This window comes from Alosa pseudoharengus, unplaced genomic scaffold (assembly GCF_046254945.1).
Source record: "Alosa pseudoharengus isolate Yale_2024_CS ecotype anadromous, Long Island Sound unplaced genomic scaffold, YU_APseudo_1.1 YU_APseudo_1.1_scf_7, whole genome shotgun sequence".
NCBI classification, from domain to species: Eukaryota; Metazoa; Chordata; class Actinopteri; order Clupeiformes; family Clupeidae; genus Alosa; species Alosa pseudoharengus.
In genome coordinates, this window is record NW_027468859.1 from 12,441,838 (window position 1) to 12,458,229 (window position 16,392).

At 40.6% G+C, this 16,392-nt stretch overlaps 2 protein-coding genes across 2 annotated transcripts; one reads left to right on the forward strand and one right to left on the reverse strand.

The window, feature by feature from the left end:
• Nucleotides 1–617: 617 nt before the first annotated feature.
• On the reverse strand, nt 618–8,351 carry eif2s1b (eukaryotic translation initiation factor 2, subunit 1 alpha b). The gene is made up of 8 exons (XM_076271790.1): nt 8,185–8,351; nt 7,373–7,615; nt 7,213–7,292; nt 5,942–6,093; nt 5,591–5,697; nt 2,172–2,269; nt 1,481–1,624; nt 618–1,220 (listed from the first exon to the last, which is right to left on the reverse strand). Exons 2-8 carry the CDS (start codon nt 7,611–7,613, stop codon nt 1,095–1,097), a joined length of 948 nt encoding a protein of 315 aa, XP_076127905.1. The 5' UTR covers nt 7,614–7,615; nt 8,185–8,351; the 3' UTR covers nt 618–1,094.
• A 389-nt stretch (nt 8,352–8,740) lies between these two features.
• atp6v1d (ATPase H+ transporting V1 subunit D) lies at nt 8,741–13,303 on the forward strand. The gene is made up of 9 exons (XM_076271791.1): nt 8,741–8,958; nt 9,570–9,687; nt 10,051–10,130; nt 10,213–10,280; nt 10,479–10,523; nt 10,777–10,880; nt 11,763–11,829; nt 12,021–12,099; nt 12,427–13,303. The coding sequence occupies exons 1-9, from the start codon at nt 8,918–8,920 to the stop codon at nt 12,569–12,571; spliced, it is 747 nt and encodes a 248-aa protein (XP_076127906.1). The 5' UTR covers nt 8,741–8,917; the 3' UTR covers nt 12,572–13,303.
• Nucleotides 13,304–16,392: the final 3,089 nt, after the last annotated feature.

Below are 16,392 nucleotides of genomic sequence, written 5' to 3' on the forward strand. Positions count from 1 at the left end.
ACGGCTTCTACACACAGTTGCGTTCCGTCAACGCATGCCAGTGGGTGTTCCCTGACGGTAGCTATGCAAATGACTTGAAGTATAACCGTAATTTGATTGGTTGGTGCCGTCCGTCGATTGGCTTGATTGACCGGTGCCGTCTGTCGGTGCAGCAACAGCTGAACTTCTCAACGCGAGCGACGGGAGAAACTCGACGCGACGGACCCACAATTCAGTTCGGCAACGGATGACGTGAGCCCATGTAAAGTGAATGGGATGCGTCTCCAGCACGGCAATGCACGCAACTGTGTGTAGGAGCCGTAATTAGTGATGGGCAAATGAAGCTTTGGTGAACCACTGAACCACAGCAGTGTGAACCTAGCGACACTAGGTGAAAAGCAAAAAGATGGCTGCCACACTGTCATTTTTCAACATAAAAGTCCTTAGCAGACCAATATTTTTGGTTACATATACTGGTTTGGGTAAGGACTTTTATGTTGAAAAATCTACATGTGGCAGCCATATTGGATTTTTTCATTAGTGTCGCTAGCTTCACACTGCTGTGGTTTAGTGGTTCACCAAAGCTTAATTTGCCCATCACTAGCCGTAATACCCTTTGCTAACAAATGACAGTCATATCGAATGTTTTATTTATTGAATTCATATGAGCAAAAAAGAGCAAACCACCCTATATACATGCACAGATTTTACAATGCGTTATAGGGCCGGAAGGCTGGTCTAAACAGAAGTTTAAACCCCTTCACATCCTCCCCATCTCACGGTCACATGTATAGGAAGGTGAGGATGCGAGGATCACTTTTGCACACACAACACTGAAGGCCACTGCTGTTGAGTAGAGTAATGTTTACTTGTATCTTGTATCTAAGGGCAGTAAATTATCCTATCAAATCTCTCCAAATAGCATATGTATGTCTGGATTTTGCTGATGTCCTGAAGTGGTTTATGAGGTGAATCTCACGTCGGTCTAGAATGGGTAATAGAATAAAAAAAACTCAGTTCTTATTTTTGAAAGGTCGATGAGTGTGTTGGGCGGTGGGCAGGTCCCCCTTCTCTCCAAATGTTTCTTGCATCGCGTTTGTTTCGGTTCGCTTTGGTCAGTCTTCAGCCTTCGCCTCCATCTCCTCTGCATCGTCGTCACCGTCCACCTCTGCATTCTCCCTCTCCAGACGTTCCAGCTGTCTCTGAAGCTCGGTCTCGTCTGTATCAGTCACAACCTTGGGCTATGGGCATGCAAAAACAAGCAAATGTGAGGCAAAATGATCTGTGCAGTAGAGATGGCATTCAACGTTTTTTGCCTTGGCATCATAACATGAAGTGGAAACAATGAGTACAAACAAACTGTTTTTAAAGATCCCATCACCCTTATTTTAATACCTCCCACTATCACCCACTTTAATGTTACTTGCTTAAAAGTTCAGCTAGATCATTTGGTGCCAGAGTAGACACTCACAAAACTGGACAGAATATTCTAGTCATCTACCTCCATCTGAATGTTAAAGACGCCCCTCTTTTCCTCGATCCTCTCCTTGATGGCAGCCATGGCCTGGTTGAGCACAGACAGACCTTCCGTGCGCTCCAGCGTAGTTGTGGTCATCACATACCGCGGTGGTGCAATCAGGTTAATCTGGAGGTTAAGCATTGATAAATAGAATCATGAGTCATGGAAGCAGTCTGCAAAGTACATCATGAAAGAACTCCACAGTCATGATATAATCATTGAGCCAGAGGGGTTGGTTGGTGCTATCTGAGGGGAATAAGTCTCAGTGATTTCTGGCAAGGTATACCACCCTAGACTTAGAAAATAAGCTAGTGATTTATCACCCTATCCATGTCTATGCAAAGATATATTACAGGTGAAGTCAATATTTATACTTATATTAAGTCCATATTTTTTGTTAATATGTAAATGATCCATTATCTACTGAAATATGCAGTAATTTTCATACATCTCAAGTACAGAAACCCTAATGCTAGATAAAGTCAAGTTCAAAATTCTTTTTGTTTTTCATTTTGGTGACATTAGATTGATCAAATTTATGAGGTCTAGCTCAAGGACTAAGTACACACATACTGAAGTTACCACAGTAACATTACACAGAAATAAAGCATGTTTGTTCAAGAACAAGACTTCCACCTAAAGGACAGACATGCAGGAGATTGATGCCTCCTACCTTGATTGGCATGGCTTCTGTGGAGCAGTTGAGTCCTGCTCTCAAAGCCTCCTTCACTGCATCAATGCCCTCATACCCGTAACATGCCACTTCAATATCTGAAACAGTCGGAGCAAGGTTGGGGGGTAAATATCTTATAAAAGCTTGAGGGAGTACACCTTCAGTTCAACCAACACAGGAAACCACAGATATTGATTAGCGCAGGGTTTAATAATCCGATGCCTGAAGGACCAGTGCTCTACATGTTTACCTTTTCTCTCTTTGCATCAGCACACCTGATTAAACTCACTCTGTAATTATAATACCTTTAATGAGATGAATTGGGTGCATTTGGTCAAGCAAGAGCAGCCGTGACAAGTTCAGGCATTCCAAGGACAAGGACTGGCACACCAGCTCAGCGAGCAACATGCATACAGATCAGCAGACTTTTTTTATGATGCTAAGGATTTCTCTCTTGATTGTGGATTTCAAGCAGGTCATATTTAGGGCCCGAGCACCCGAAGGGCGCAAGGCCCTATTGTTTTTGTAAGGATTATTATTATTATTATTATTATTATTATTATTATTATTATTAACTTTGTCTCAGAGCGTTTTCCTTTTTTGAGGTGGTTAACATGGTCGAAAACGCTTGAAATTTGGCACACATATCAGGTGTGACGCAAAGCAGTTAGGTACAAGAGCTTGGCCCTGGGCGTGGCCCAGGGACTCAGTAGCGCCCCCTTAGGTGATTGAGGCAGTGGTTGGCACATACTTTCAGCTAGACGCATCAAATTCGGTAGGTATGTGTATCTCCCCAAGATGAACAACTTTCGTATGTACAATGCATTAGCCACGCCCAACAGGAAGTGAGGTATTTGGGATTTTGTGCGGACTAAAATGTGATGAATTGTGATGCCAGAAGACGTTCTTCCCATCGGTGAAAACGCATGAAATTTGGCACACACGTCAAGAGGTACCATGAATACACAGGGGAAAAGCCTTGGCACTGGGCTTGGCCCAGGAACTCCATAGCGCCCCCTTATGTCACTGTGACTTGTGGTTGGAATATAGTTTTAGATACACACACCAAATTTGGTGGGTGTGTGTAACTCCCAAAAACAATCAACTTTTGCATTAACATGCCATTAGCCACGCCCACAGGAAGTGAGGTAATTGGGATTTTGTGCATTGTGGACATGATCAATTTTAATGTACTCCTCCTAGACGATTGATCCGATTCATGTGAAAGTTGGTATACATGATGCCAATATGCTTCTGATTCTAAATTGTGAAGCTTTTTTTGATATGTTGTAATTTGATGAAATGGCGAAACTATGAATTTTAATACCCTTCCACGTTAACAATAAATGTGTCTTAATTCACCATGCATGGCTTGAAATGTTTTAAATTTCACAGGTCTTTGAATACCATGGTAGTGATGATATTCACATGCCCATGATGTATATTTGGCATAGCGCCACCACCTGGCAACAGAAAGAATGGCAATTACATTGATGTTACATGATCAATTTTAACATACTCCTCCTAGACGGTTTGCCGGATTCATGTGAAATTTGGCTAACATTATGCCAAGATGTTGCTGATGTTAAATTGCGAAGGGATTTTTGATATGTTGTAATATGTCATGATTTTAATATCTCACCATATAAACTGGAAATGTGTCATATAATCACAGTGCATTGAATGAATGGTCTGAAACTTCTCAGGTTAATAGATATTATGATTATGATGATATCCAGACACCCAATGGGCCTGCCTGACATAGCGCCACCCCCTGGCCAAGTAGGAAATGTGCCAGAAATGGACAATGCCTTAAGTGATTGATCTGAAACTTTATAAAATATTGGATATCATTATTGTGATGATATTCACACATATAATTCACATGCCTAGCATAGCGCCACCATCTGGCCAAACAGGAAATATGCCAGAAATGCTCTATGCTTTGAATGAATGGTCTGAAACTTCTCAGGTTAATAGATATTATAATTATGATGATATCCAGACACCCTATGGGCCTGCCTGGCATAGCGCCACCACCTGGCCAAGCAGGAAAATGTGCCAGAAATTGGTAATGCCTTTATTGGTTGATCTGAAACTTTACAAAATATTGGATATCATTATTGTGATGATATTCACATGTGTAATTCACATGCCTAATATAGCGCCACCATCTGGCCAAAAAGTGTATCAAAAATGTTCTTTGCTTAAAATGAATAATCTGAAATTTCTCAGGTTAATATATATTATGATTATGATGACACACAATGGGCCTGCCTTGCATATTGCCCCACCTGGCCAAGCAAGTAAATGTGCCAGAAAATAACATGCAAAAACAAATAACACACATATCAAATATGTACATTTTACAAATGCACCACGTCGGTGCTTTGTTGGATTCTGAAATGTCATGGGTTGCGGCCCGCAGGTGCTCGGGCCCGCCATTGCCGCTTGCGGCTATATTTCCCCTTGGGGATCAATAAAGTATCTATCTATCTATCTATCTATTTCTAGGCTACAAGTTCCCTAGATGTTTCCAGAGGTTCTCAACTTTTTGGAGGCTAAGGCACACCAAAGGTCAAACCAAAATGCCAGGGCACACCGATCAGTACTTACAGTACCCTCCAGAATTAATGGCACCTTTGGCAAAGTTGACTAAAAACTGGTTTAAAAAATAATCTTTTGGTGATTTATTGTAATCTCACAATGAAAACAATGAGGAAAAATCCAACCTTGAAGGAAAGCAAATGTATTATGAGAAAAAGGAATATCTCATTAAGAAATAAATAATGGTCACATTTACCTTTATGGTTTACTGGTTTAATTCTCATCTCGTATGCCATGCCAATACTCTGCTATAGTTGATTTATTCGAGGTAAAGTTCTTAATTTTATAGCCAGATTAGATAGATAGATACTTTATTGATCCCCAAGGGTCCCAGTAGCTCAAGATATCACACACAACATTAATCATGGTGTCTCATTATTACCATTGTTTCACTAGTCTGTCCCATTGTTCATACACGTGTAAACCTTGGACGGCCAATGCAATCCTTATCCATGAGGAGCACATTGTGCCCTCTCCTTTTTAAAGTATCTTATTATCATTATTATGCCCACATTTTTTCTATTCAGAGTGAGGCTGAGACCACAGTGAAAGGCATATGCTCATATGATGTTGACTGAGCTGCGTAATAAATCTATAGTCCATTAAGCTACTTTATAACAACCACTTTATGACTACTTAAAACTGTTTTGATTTAGAAGCTGTCATTGATTCATTTAAAACAACGCTCTGGCTCATTTTATAAGCCTGTGTAAAAGTGCATTGGGTTCATCAAAATTCCATAGCACACAGGTTGAGAACCACACTGCCACTAGATGCTTGTGACATTTTTGGATGGTGATGTTTGGTGTTACCTGCTCTGATTTTGACAGCCTGGGGAGTGAGTCGCCTGTTGATGTTATCAATGAGAACTTTCCTCTCTTCTTCCGTCAAGTCCAGTCCATCAAGGATTGCGGGGTCCCTGAAATGAATTTCAATAAGCATCCAACATCATGAACATATACTGTCTGGAGAACGGCAGGAGTACTCATTTATGGATATAACTGCATGGAATATAGATAAGAATATTTGCTCCCCTGCAGAGTGACATTGGGTTTGAGAAAGGTGCTTCACAAATCAAAAATATTATTATTATTAGTATTATTATTATTATAACCATCAACACTACCCAAATTCATCTAGTGTGGATCAGGTGTAATACTTACGACACAGCCTGCTTGAAGACATCGTAGGCACCATAGCCAGGTTTTTTGTACTTCTCGTCAAAGACCCAGGCGGTTCTCTGGTACAGGCTCTCCAGCTGCTCGTCCTTGCTGTACTCCAGAACCTCCGCCACGTGCCGCAGGATGCTGTACACCTGCACAGAATGAGCACGCAGTTCATCATTTTATGGACCACAAACAAACAAACAAACACACATTCCCACCTATACAGTCCTAACACACACACACACACTTGTACCAGTGGTCAGACCATGGAGCACCCCGTGGGATGGACACAAACACACAACACAGCAGAGTAGAGCCCACGCTCAGCAAGACACTTTCATAAAAAAGATGGCCTACCAAAGCCTGAAACACAGGTGAACGTCTAGCTTGTTCAATGCAAAATCGTGCTTTTAAGACCCATACACAATTACAGCCCATCAACATGTTACTGCAGTTGCACAGAAGGGAGGGGTATAATTTCACAGCCTGTTGAGCTCAGATAACAAAAGCCTTTGGCCAGAATTGTCGACTGTACCTCTACAAACTCACAATCCTTTGGCCTAGTACATCATGATTTCATTTTGGGATTTGTCATTTACTCATATCCAATACAATTGGACTGAGCTGAGAGCTAAGGTTAGATCAAGTTTGTCTAAACCTGTATACCACATCCTGGAATGTGCTACCAGGTGCTACCAGTTCCTACCAGAGGAGGGGCATCCCACTATTTTCAGAAATGTCCCGAAGACCCATCTCTTATGAGAGTACCACCTCTCTTGGCACTACTAACAGCTGGACATGCTTTATCCAGTGCTTCCCACTACCTTCTTCCCCATCCCAACTACCCCTCTTCTCCCTCCCTTGACCTGGCTTGACCTGTTATTCTATTCTATGCGAGTAGCACTTAGTGTTGCACTAACAAAGCAGTACCACATCCTGTTATTCACTACATCTTTCAAAGGAATAATAACACATGCATGCAACACAAACTGATTGTTGTATGTAATTCATGCAACATATACCAGTAATGTATCAATTTATTCCTATGTCATGTGTCACAAAAAGTTATGAATCTGATGTGTGTAGGTGTATCTGATGGAATGCTGAGGCACCAATCATGAGTTTGAACTTAGAGGTTCATCTACATCTTTTCTGAACTACAAGGATGTTCTAAGGAAATATTTTGATTACACCATGCTCAGCCAAACAGAAAACCATGCTCGAGTTGGATGGACAACATGAACTGGTACATTGACTGCTTGACTTACTGTCTTAGATTTGGTAAACTTGTCCTCACACTTGATTGCTTCCTCTGGTGACACTCTTCTCTTGGACAAGTCAATGTAGCCTTAAGACAGGAAAACATCACTTAGAGACTACTAACCACGTCAAACAGTCCACAGCCTTAGGTGAAAGAAGTGAGCTCACCTTTCTCCTTGTCCACTCGGATGACCACCACGCACTCATTGCGACCGATGCGGATGAGTTTGTTGATGGAACGGATACGTCGACGGGACAGTTCACTGAGCAGAATCATGCCCTCAATATTGTTGTACTCTAGTAAGCTGACATAGGCACCCATCTCAGCGATGGAACGCACGTTCACCATCACGACATCCTCCACCTCAGGGAACCGGTGCTGGTAAAACCTGCAACTAAGCCCCGGCATCGCTGCATGGAGACACAAGCGACATAGACATGTATGTAGTTAATAGCCCAAAACAACCTATGACCCCTATTGACTAATGAGTCCATCTTCTAAGTCAATCCGCTGATGCAACTCATAACAATACAGCCCAAGACGCAACCAATGACCCCTGTTATGAGAATTACTATATATCCGACAGTTTCCCCACACAATTAAGTGACGTTTATCAATGTAAAAATAGCTGCCCAGCTAGCCTTTCAGCTAAGTACAGCTTGGTGGAGTAACATATTAGCCACTCCACCCAAGTATGCTAGCTAGCTTTCAGATAATTCACAAACTATTATATCTACAAAGTGTATGATCCCTAATATCATCTCAACAATATGTTTACAAACAGTAAGGTCCAACCTCACTGGTAATTCATACAGATCGTGTACAATTTACTTCGGATTTTCGGACCATCTGCTTCACTATATTACTTCCCACTGTCATGCGGCACATGCAGACTAACGTTAGCTAGTGTTAGCCTCGCACCTTTCATTCGTCGACAGAATGCTGTGTTTTGTATTAAGTTTTCTACCGATGAACTCACCTTTACTTTATAGTTACTAAACAAGGAAGTCTTTTTAATTCGGTGGATTGTTCCTGTGATGTGTATCCACTGAAATGCAGTAATTGGTTTCAACTTTGCTCAAATTTATCCAAGTCACCAATCCACACCGAACCACATTAGAGTTCACCCGGAAGCAATTCCATACCACATGACCTGAGTCCATCATCTAACTCCATCCGCTGATGCAATCTGCAATCCATAAACCAAAGAAATGTTTCTGATAGGTGTCCTAGGGGTAAATGGGCTCTGCCATTCTTTTCATCATTGACACGAAGATGCTCATATCTTCTTATATTATACATTTGTGTGGAATAGTCAAATGAGGAAAAGTATTTTAAATAATAATATCAGACATATTACACAAGGCTTAGTATGCCTACGGCATTCAAAATGCTCCTCTCCTTGCCAGGACGTCTTTGGTATACAAAACAAATTTGTTGATTTTGTATCATACACAGGCAGATAAAAAAAATGTGTGCTGTGAATTAACTTCTTCCAGATACATTCACATCCTGCTGTCAGGGAACCCACGGGTTTGTGTCACATGACTAGGTATCAGCTGATCTTATTTGCCCTACTGCTTGACTGAGGATCACGACAGAGAAAGAGCATTTCAAATAATATCAATCTGCGATATAGTATCTCTGAATATCAGGATATCATACTTTTGGAGCCCATCGGATTAGTTTACTGTAGGTAATCCGAAGAAAAGATGTCGAGTAAAGACCGTATCGATGTTTTCCCATCGAGAATGTAAGTATCGTTGACTACATTAACGTTAGCCTGCTAGTTTGATGCAAGGTTAACTAGTGTTATTTTTCATTCGCGTTAATCATATTACATTGTAAATGTAAAAGTATGGCGATTGTCTTTATACACTGTACTGCAAATAGCAAGTAAAGCACATGTTCACTGTAAAGGACTTGTTAGTTTCCATAAAGACACAGTAAATCATTTGCTAGCTTGTCAATCAGTCGCAATGTGTCACTTGAATATATCGAAAATAACCGAATAATTGTATGGTATGGTTTGTGTTGTTTTAATTCAGTCATCAGTTAGTCATCATACTAATACGAGACAGTCAGTGTACATAAATATCATCTGGCCTAAAGTCTCTTCGAAAAACGGAAGACGTTTTAGTCATGTGAGTTTTTGGCTGTGCCTATCTGCATGTGTAATATGCTACTGTCAAGTCGTTCCTAGACTACCAGGCTACGATCCTCTGTGACATTACATGTGACCAAATGATGAATGACGCAGACAACATTTATTCTGTATAGACTAATGGTAATAGAACTGGCATGGTACGTGGTAGTTGTTCAAACGCGTGCACTGTTGTTATGACATCTTTCTCTGATTTACAGGGCTCAGACCATCATGAAGGCCCGACTGAAAGGAGCCCAAACCGGCAGGAACCTGCTCAAGAAAAAGGCCGATGCCCTCGCCATGCGCTTTAGACAGATCCTTAGGAAAATTATTGAGGTAACATAACAGAAAACTGCAAATGTGCACTGCACTACTACAAAACTGCCAGAGAATGTGCTCTAACTGGCCCCTCATTTGGAAGCAGACTGAAATGAGTTCTTGAATTTCCCTTAGGGGATCAATGAGTATCTATCTATCTGTCTATCTATATATCTATCTATGACCTCTATATTATTAAATCCTACAATCGTGACAATTAACCCTGTATTTTAAGGCAGTGTTTTTTTGTATATGTGTTTTTAGTCAGAGAAGCAGGTGGAGCTTAAGTTAATTTGTAAACAGTTGTTTTTCTCTCTTAAATGGCATCTGCACCTCCATGCGTAATACATTTAATTGTAATTTAATTTTCTTTCTCTTAAGACTAAGACTTTGATGGGAGAGGTCATGAGAGAGGCTGCCTTCTCCTTAGCAGAGGCCAAATTTGCTGCTGGGGATTTCAGGTAAGGAGCAGACCCCTAAATAAGAAAATGTCTTTGACAGTGCGTTTCTCTAATATGCTCATGAGATCCACTGTCTCCACAGCACTACAGTCATTCAGAATGTCAATAAAGCCCAGGTGAAGGTTCGAGCAAAGAAGGACAATGTTGCCGGTTGGTTTTGAAATCACATCACCCACATAATAACTGTGACAGAAACAATGTGGTTTGGAGGTGTCCAGCTTGAAGACGTGCTAGTCCCTCCAGCAAATAATTTAACAGAATGACATTCTTCAAAATAATCCAAAGACCCATCTCCTTAACTAACTCGTAACTGTTGTGTGTTAAAGTACTATCCATTTCTTTTCTCAGGTGTAACCCTCCCAGTGTTTGAGCATTACCAGGAAGGAGGAGACAGTAAGGGGTTTAATCTCTCACAAAGACTACAAGATCATAACAAGATATCCACTGATTGTGGATCATCAAATTGTGCTTTATTGTAATACTTACAAATGACAGGTGCCATTAGGATTATCCTTTAAAGAAAGACCCATACTAGGTCTGCTGGTTTGAATACAACAAAACTTGATATTTTTTAGTTCAGCAAACCAACTAATTCACTTTGTAGAGTGTAGACTCTATCAACCTCATCGTCTCACTTGTATCCCAGGCTATGAGCTGACCGGTCTGGCCAGGGGAGGAGAGCAGCTGTCTCGTCTGAAGAGGAACTATGCCAAAGCTGTGGAGCTGCTTGTAGAGTTGGCCTCCCTGCAGGTAGAGGGTGCCTATCTCTCACAATACATTTCCTGTCCCATCACTGTTTAGTAAATCAGGTAATTCCAGGTAATAGAGTACCGAAGTGTGATGTTCCGTTTCCATGATTGCAGTGTCACTGGATCTAAACAAACTTCTGAAGTGGCATCGACAATATTGCATTTAGACATGTGGCATCGTTTCTACCTCATAAATGGTTTATAAATGTAGGCTATAGCCAAGTGTTTTACCTGACAACCACATAACACAGATTTCCTGTCAGGTGTAATAGTAGAAACAAAATCCCAGTGGATATTTCACGTCTTATCAAATGCTGACGGCTGTTTGGAGTGACGTTTTTTGCCTCAGAAATAAAGCCATGACACGTCCGTCAGGGCTCAACGTTAACTTTCAAAAGTCGTTAAAGGTGGTTGCCAGCTTGGCAACCACGCATGAGGTTTTGGTTGCCAAAGCCAACCAAATCTGGTTGCCACTTGTAAGAATTTGGTAGCCAAGGGCAACCATTAATCTCGAGCCCTGACATCCCTGAATTTAAGGATTTTAACTGCATGCTGTGAAATTACTGTATATGCAGGTCTCTTTTACGGAGGAAACCCATGCTAAAATAAAACTCTGTAGTCACAAATTTGATCGGTATGAATTTGATTTGGTACGAATATATGTTGTAGTATGTGATTCCTACAGTGTAAAAAATATATACTAACGTCTTGGAAACATTGTGAAATTATTTAAATAGATTAAGAAAGCCACCACTTTGGTCACCACTCTGGTTAGATTAATTAGTTTAGATCCAGTGAAATTACAGCCTTAACAACGCTACATCATGGCTTCGGTACTCCATTGTGAGTGGCTGTTAACATGTGAAGATTTCTTTGTCCACAGACATCATTTGTCACACTGGATGAAGCCATTAAGATCACCAACCGCCGTGTCAATGCCATTGAGCATGGTAAAACTCCCTCCCATCAATCAGTACACAATCTGCACTTACTGCTTGCAGTCATTAATCAATGTAGCTGACAACAACTTTATAACTGTTGTAGAATGTTATGTAATACTGTGACAGAAAACACACCTGTGTGTTTCTAGTGCTCGGTCCAGACATGTCCCACAATTTCCTGTCTGTCTGCCTACCCACAGTGATCATTCCCAGGATTGAGCGCACCCTGACCTACATCGTCACTGAGCTGGATGAGAGGGAACGAGAGGAGTTCTACAGGTGAGGGGGCATGTCACAGTGCTGATGATCGCTACATCCTCTTGTGTAGGCGGTGGCCAAGTTTTTGTTACAGACTTCCTTTTCCGGGACTTTCCTGTGTAGTTACTGTGTCCTACATTCAACACAATGACAATACCATTGTGTTCCTATGCCTCAGTTGTGCTTCATGGTAGCTTTTTTTGGTGACTTGGTGTACATCATATGTAGATGACTCAAAGACAGAAGTCATTATTGTGTCATTTTTTAAGGAACTATTCAGGAATGGTGTTTTTGTGTGTGAGTCATTCTGTGCTCAACTGCTCTGGCCTGTTCCGGTTTGGTCATCAGGCTGAAAAAGATCCAGGAGAAGAAGAAGCAGCAGCGCGAGAGAACGGAGAAGGAGATCGCCGCACGGCTAGCAAAGCTGGGGCCCGTCGCAGAGCCTTCTAACATGCTGACCGACGAGGCCGATGAGGACATGCTCTTTGAGTAGCCCTCTGTTGTTTTGCCTCCACAGTCATCCTCACTTCCTGACAGGGCTTAAGCTTAAGTCCTGTGGTCTTATTTATTTCTGTGCCTCCGAGGCCAAACAGAGAACGTGTTGTGTAAAAAAACAAAAAGAATCAAAAATGAGAAAAAGTATTTTCTCTTTTCATGTTGTGTGTAAATTCAAGTCTGTGATGTTTGTTTTCTTTAATTGTTTTGCTGTATTGTTTACAGTGTGCATTTTGGGGGAGTGGAGTGGAGTGGGATGAACTGAGTTTCCATGTTGGTCACAGTAGCACTTGCCGTTGCTACCTACAGCACTCCCACCTATTGAGACCTATCCAAGAAAGCATACTACATTTGTCGTTCTCAAATATCTGTATAAATATACCTGTGTTAAATGGTTAAAGGGAATGGTTCAGACGGGAACTACCAGGGTAGAAACATTCCATGCAAATACTTGTGTCTACTTTATATTGCTGGGCTCACCATTTCGGCTACTGCTACAAACACAGACAACATTGCATGTTATTTCACTGTGTAGTAAAGTGGTGTAATTGATGTAGTACTGTTAGAACGGCAGGCCATTGGTTCAAATCACTTGTCCGTCGGTTCTCTCGGGTCCATGATTGGACAACAGTTGATGTTTGACCTCTCACCCTGCCATGGTATCTGGAGTGTCTCCACCCCCATTCCCTGTGAAAAGAGATATTGACAATAAAACTGGGATCAGACAACAGATTACTGTTCATTCTTCTGTTCCATGTAACACTGCACTGTTGTGTGGTTGCTACAGTTTTGTACGTGTATTAGGCAGTCGATCATCATAGGTAATAACTAATATCAAGTATTAACAACTGTACCAGAGTATGATGGTTGTGCCTATTTCATAACATATATGGCATAATTGGAATTAAAGGGAGTATATTTAAAAAAATAATAATGTAAAAACTGAACAGATGCAAATATCAACTTCACCATTGAAAAATGTTGGGACAAACTCCTCCACCAAGCTGTCTGCAGGTGTGCATTTAGATAACAAATGTTCTCTTCTCTCGTCACCTGCCTTCCATTCCACATTCGTCGTTTGATCCTATACCGATCACAGGCCATGTGTCAGCCTAGTCTGCTTTAAGTCATTAGGTCCATTTTGTTGGAAAGTGTTTTCCTTGATGCAAAGTTTACCTTGTGTTGTCATATTAAAGTGTCCTGCCGGCGGGACAGTTACCCACCTCCCCCAACATTCTAAATCAATTGTATGCACCATATTGCAATGTAGCATAGTAATGTTATACACCATTTCAAAGCTTTGACTCTTGGGAATCCAAAAATGACAACTTTTTTCATGTACAATCTGTATAGTGCTTTACATTCTCAGATTAATTTTATTATGTCTCAATTAAATTTGATCCAAAATGCCCCCCTGCCCCTCCTCCGCTTTTGGTGATACCCTGACTTCTGGCTGCAGTGTAGCTGCAGCACAATAAGTAGATGCATCATATTGGGTACTGAAATTTACAAGAATCCATAGAAATTGAATCTACATGTTGTATTATCCAATATTAGTTGTACAGATGTATAGTCTATCTTATACACACTCATTGAACCAACAAAGTAAATACAAAAATAGAGACTTTTTTGTAATTATTCCATATTTTGTGTAGTCAGTCTATATCAGAACACCTGACATACAATCTAAATAGTCCACAAGAAACCTCAAGTTACCTTTCATTTGAGACCAGGATTATGCTTCTACACAAAGGGGTTCATGTGCAGTAAGCATTTGATTGTCAGTATGCATTTTGGATAACAAAAAGTCCTATGGGGAGTATCCATAGGCTTTTTACAAAACGCATGGGCATACCTTGGCAAATAATAGTCTAAAGCACTCATATTTTCATTCTATATTGATCAACTTTTGCACACAGCTTCACAAGACCTGGTGCTAGGGCTCAGTTGTGTTTCTAAGGGATATCAAGTGACCTAGAGGGCTGAAATGTGGTCAGTTCAGAGATGCTTGTAATCCGGCAGAAAGAAAAAACTATATTCTAGCTTCTGTAGGTCTTTGTCAGTACATCACACAGTTATTGTGACTGCTTCCTACGAAAGCTTGAAATTTTTACTGAGAACTATGTGGTTAATGTTTTAATGCTGGTATTCAATGCTGGATGATGTTGCATTTGTTTATATTTCTTGTCCAAGCAATTTACATCATATTTGAAACAAAGACCAAACAAAACACACTAGAAGCTCCCTCCCCTTCAGAACTTCCTAAGAAAAATATAAATGTACCAGTAAATCAGGTTTATTGGCCAAGTATACTTGCATATACAAGGAATTTGTTCTCTGCATTTTACCCATCTGGGTGTAGTGTACAACACACCCACACACACAGTATACATTCAAACACACACACACACACCCTCAGAGCAGTGAGCACACTAAGAGCACACACCCGGAACAGTGGGCAGCCTTAATCCTGGCGCCCGGGGAGCAGTTGGGGGTTAGGTGCCTTCCTCAAGGACACCTCATCCGTGGATGTGGGAGAGCGCTGTTCAATCACTCCCCTCACCCACATTTTTTCTACCAGTCAGGGATCGAATCGGCCACCCTTCGGTCACAAGTCTGTTCTCTAACCAGAAGGCCACGGATGCCCCCTATCTCCTCTACACTGTGAAAGTCTATACAATGGCACTGTACTCCATATCAGTCCTATCCGGGTTGAAACCCATTCCCTTAGGGTTCTGGAAGCAAAGCTACATTTCTGTCTTTGAGATACAGACACTGAATTGCATTATTATAAGGATCCCACTTTTATCAGTAACTTTGTGACTGAAACCTGAATCATGTTATTATGTCTTACATCTATAGGGTCTCACTCTCAGTCCTGCAGAGGATCTCACATGTACTTTTCGATGCAAAAAATGATCAGACACATCCCTGGCTTTTGGGCACTCTGGTCTATTGTACGATGAAATGAGAGAACTTCTCTTTATGCAAATAGGATTATCCAGATTGCATGTTAATGTAAGGTGTAAATGATCTGCACTCTGTTAGCATTGCACTGACACACAGCTCTCACATAGCACTGTGGAATGTTGGCCATTTTACACCAGGATATGATCACCAATGAGCGCGTCCCTCCTCTCTCAGCTTCTGTGTTTATTTTCATTCTTACAATGTTAAGATTTGACAAAATTGTTTCTCTAAAAAAATTGTTTCTGGTCCAGTTCAAGCATGTTTTTTATTGACAGTTTTTAATACTTTTTGGGAATGGAATTTCATTTGAATAATGATGACAAGAACTTAGAATTGAAATACATTCAGATACTGATTAACAATATGTACGTAGGTGAAGTTAATAAATGACACAGAATATGAAAAATGTAAAACCAGACATTTTTCGCAATCTCCTTTGCATGTTTTGTTCGTAAAGCCTTTTAAAAGCACAGAGATACAAATAAGAAGGAATACTGATCACAAAAGAAAAAAATCTATGATAAAAACACAACTGCTAAAGAGATGGGTTTGCAAAATTTGTGTCAAAGACAAAGGAGCAAAAATTGTGTCCCAATGATTTCAGGTCCCCAAAACAGTGTTTTTGAATTATTGCTTTACTTGAATATGTACCTTCTAAAGAGGTCATAAATATAAATATGTTGACTAATATAAACAGGATGTTTGTAATTATTGATGTTTAGTAAGTGATCCACAAAACATTTACAGGTATTATATACATATTACACATGGTATAGTAGAAATATGTCTCCTAAGGAAGTTTATAAATTTACACATTGATCTGTCAATTACAAATTAACAGCAAAAAGA

Excerpts from the sequence above, each read along its gene's own strand:
- eif2s1b (XM_076271790.1), bottom strand. The coding sequence starts at position 7,613 with ATGCCGGGGCTTAGTTGCAGGTTTTACCAGCACCGGTTCCCTGAGGTG. Across the intron at positions 5,698-5,941 it reads GTCTTCAAGCAGGCTGTGTC|GGACCCCGCAATCCTTGATG; the intron begins GTAAGTATTACA and ends AATTCATTTCAG. Across the intron at positions 1,221-1,480 it reads TCTTTAACATTCAGATGGAG|CCCAAGGTTGTGACTGATAC; the intron begins GTAGATGACTAG and ends GCATGCCCATAG.
- atp6v1d (XM_076271791.1), top strand. The coding sequence starts at position 8,918 with ATGTCGAGTAAAGACCGTATCGATGTTTTCCCATCGAGAAT. Across the intron at positions 9,688-10,050 it reads TCCTTAGGAAAATTATTGAG|ACTAAGACTTTGATGGGAGA; the intron begins GTAACATAACAG and ends CTTTCTCTTAAG. Across the intron at positions 10,131-10,212 it reads TTTGCTGCTGGGGATTTCAG|CACTACAGTCATTCAGAATG; the intron begins GTAAGGAGCAGA and ends CTGTCTCCACAG.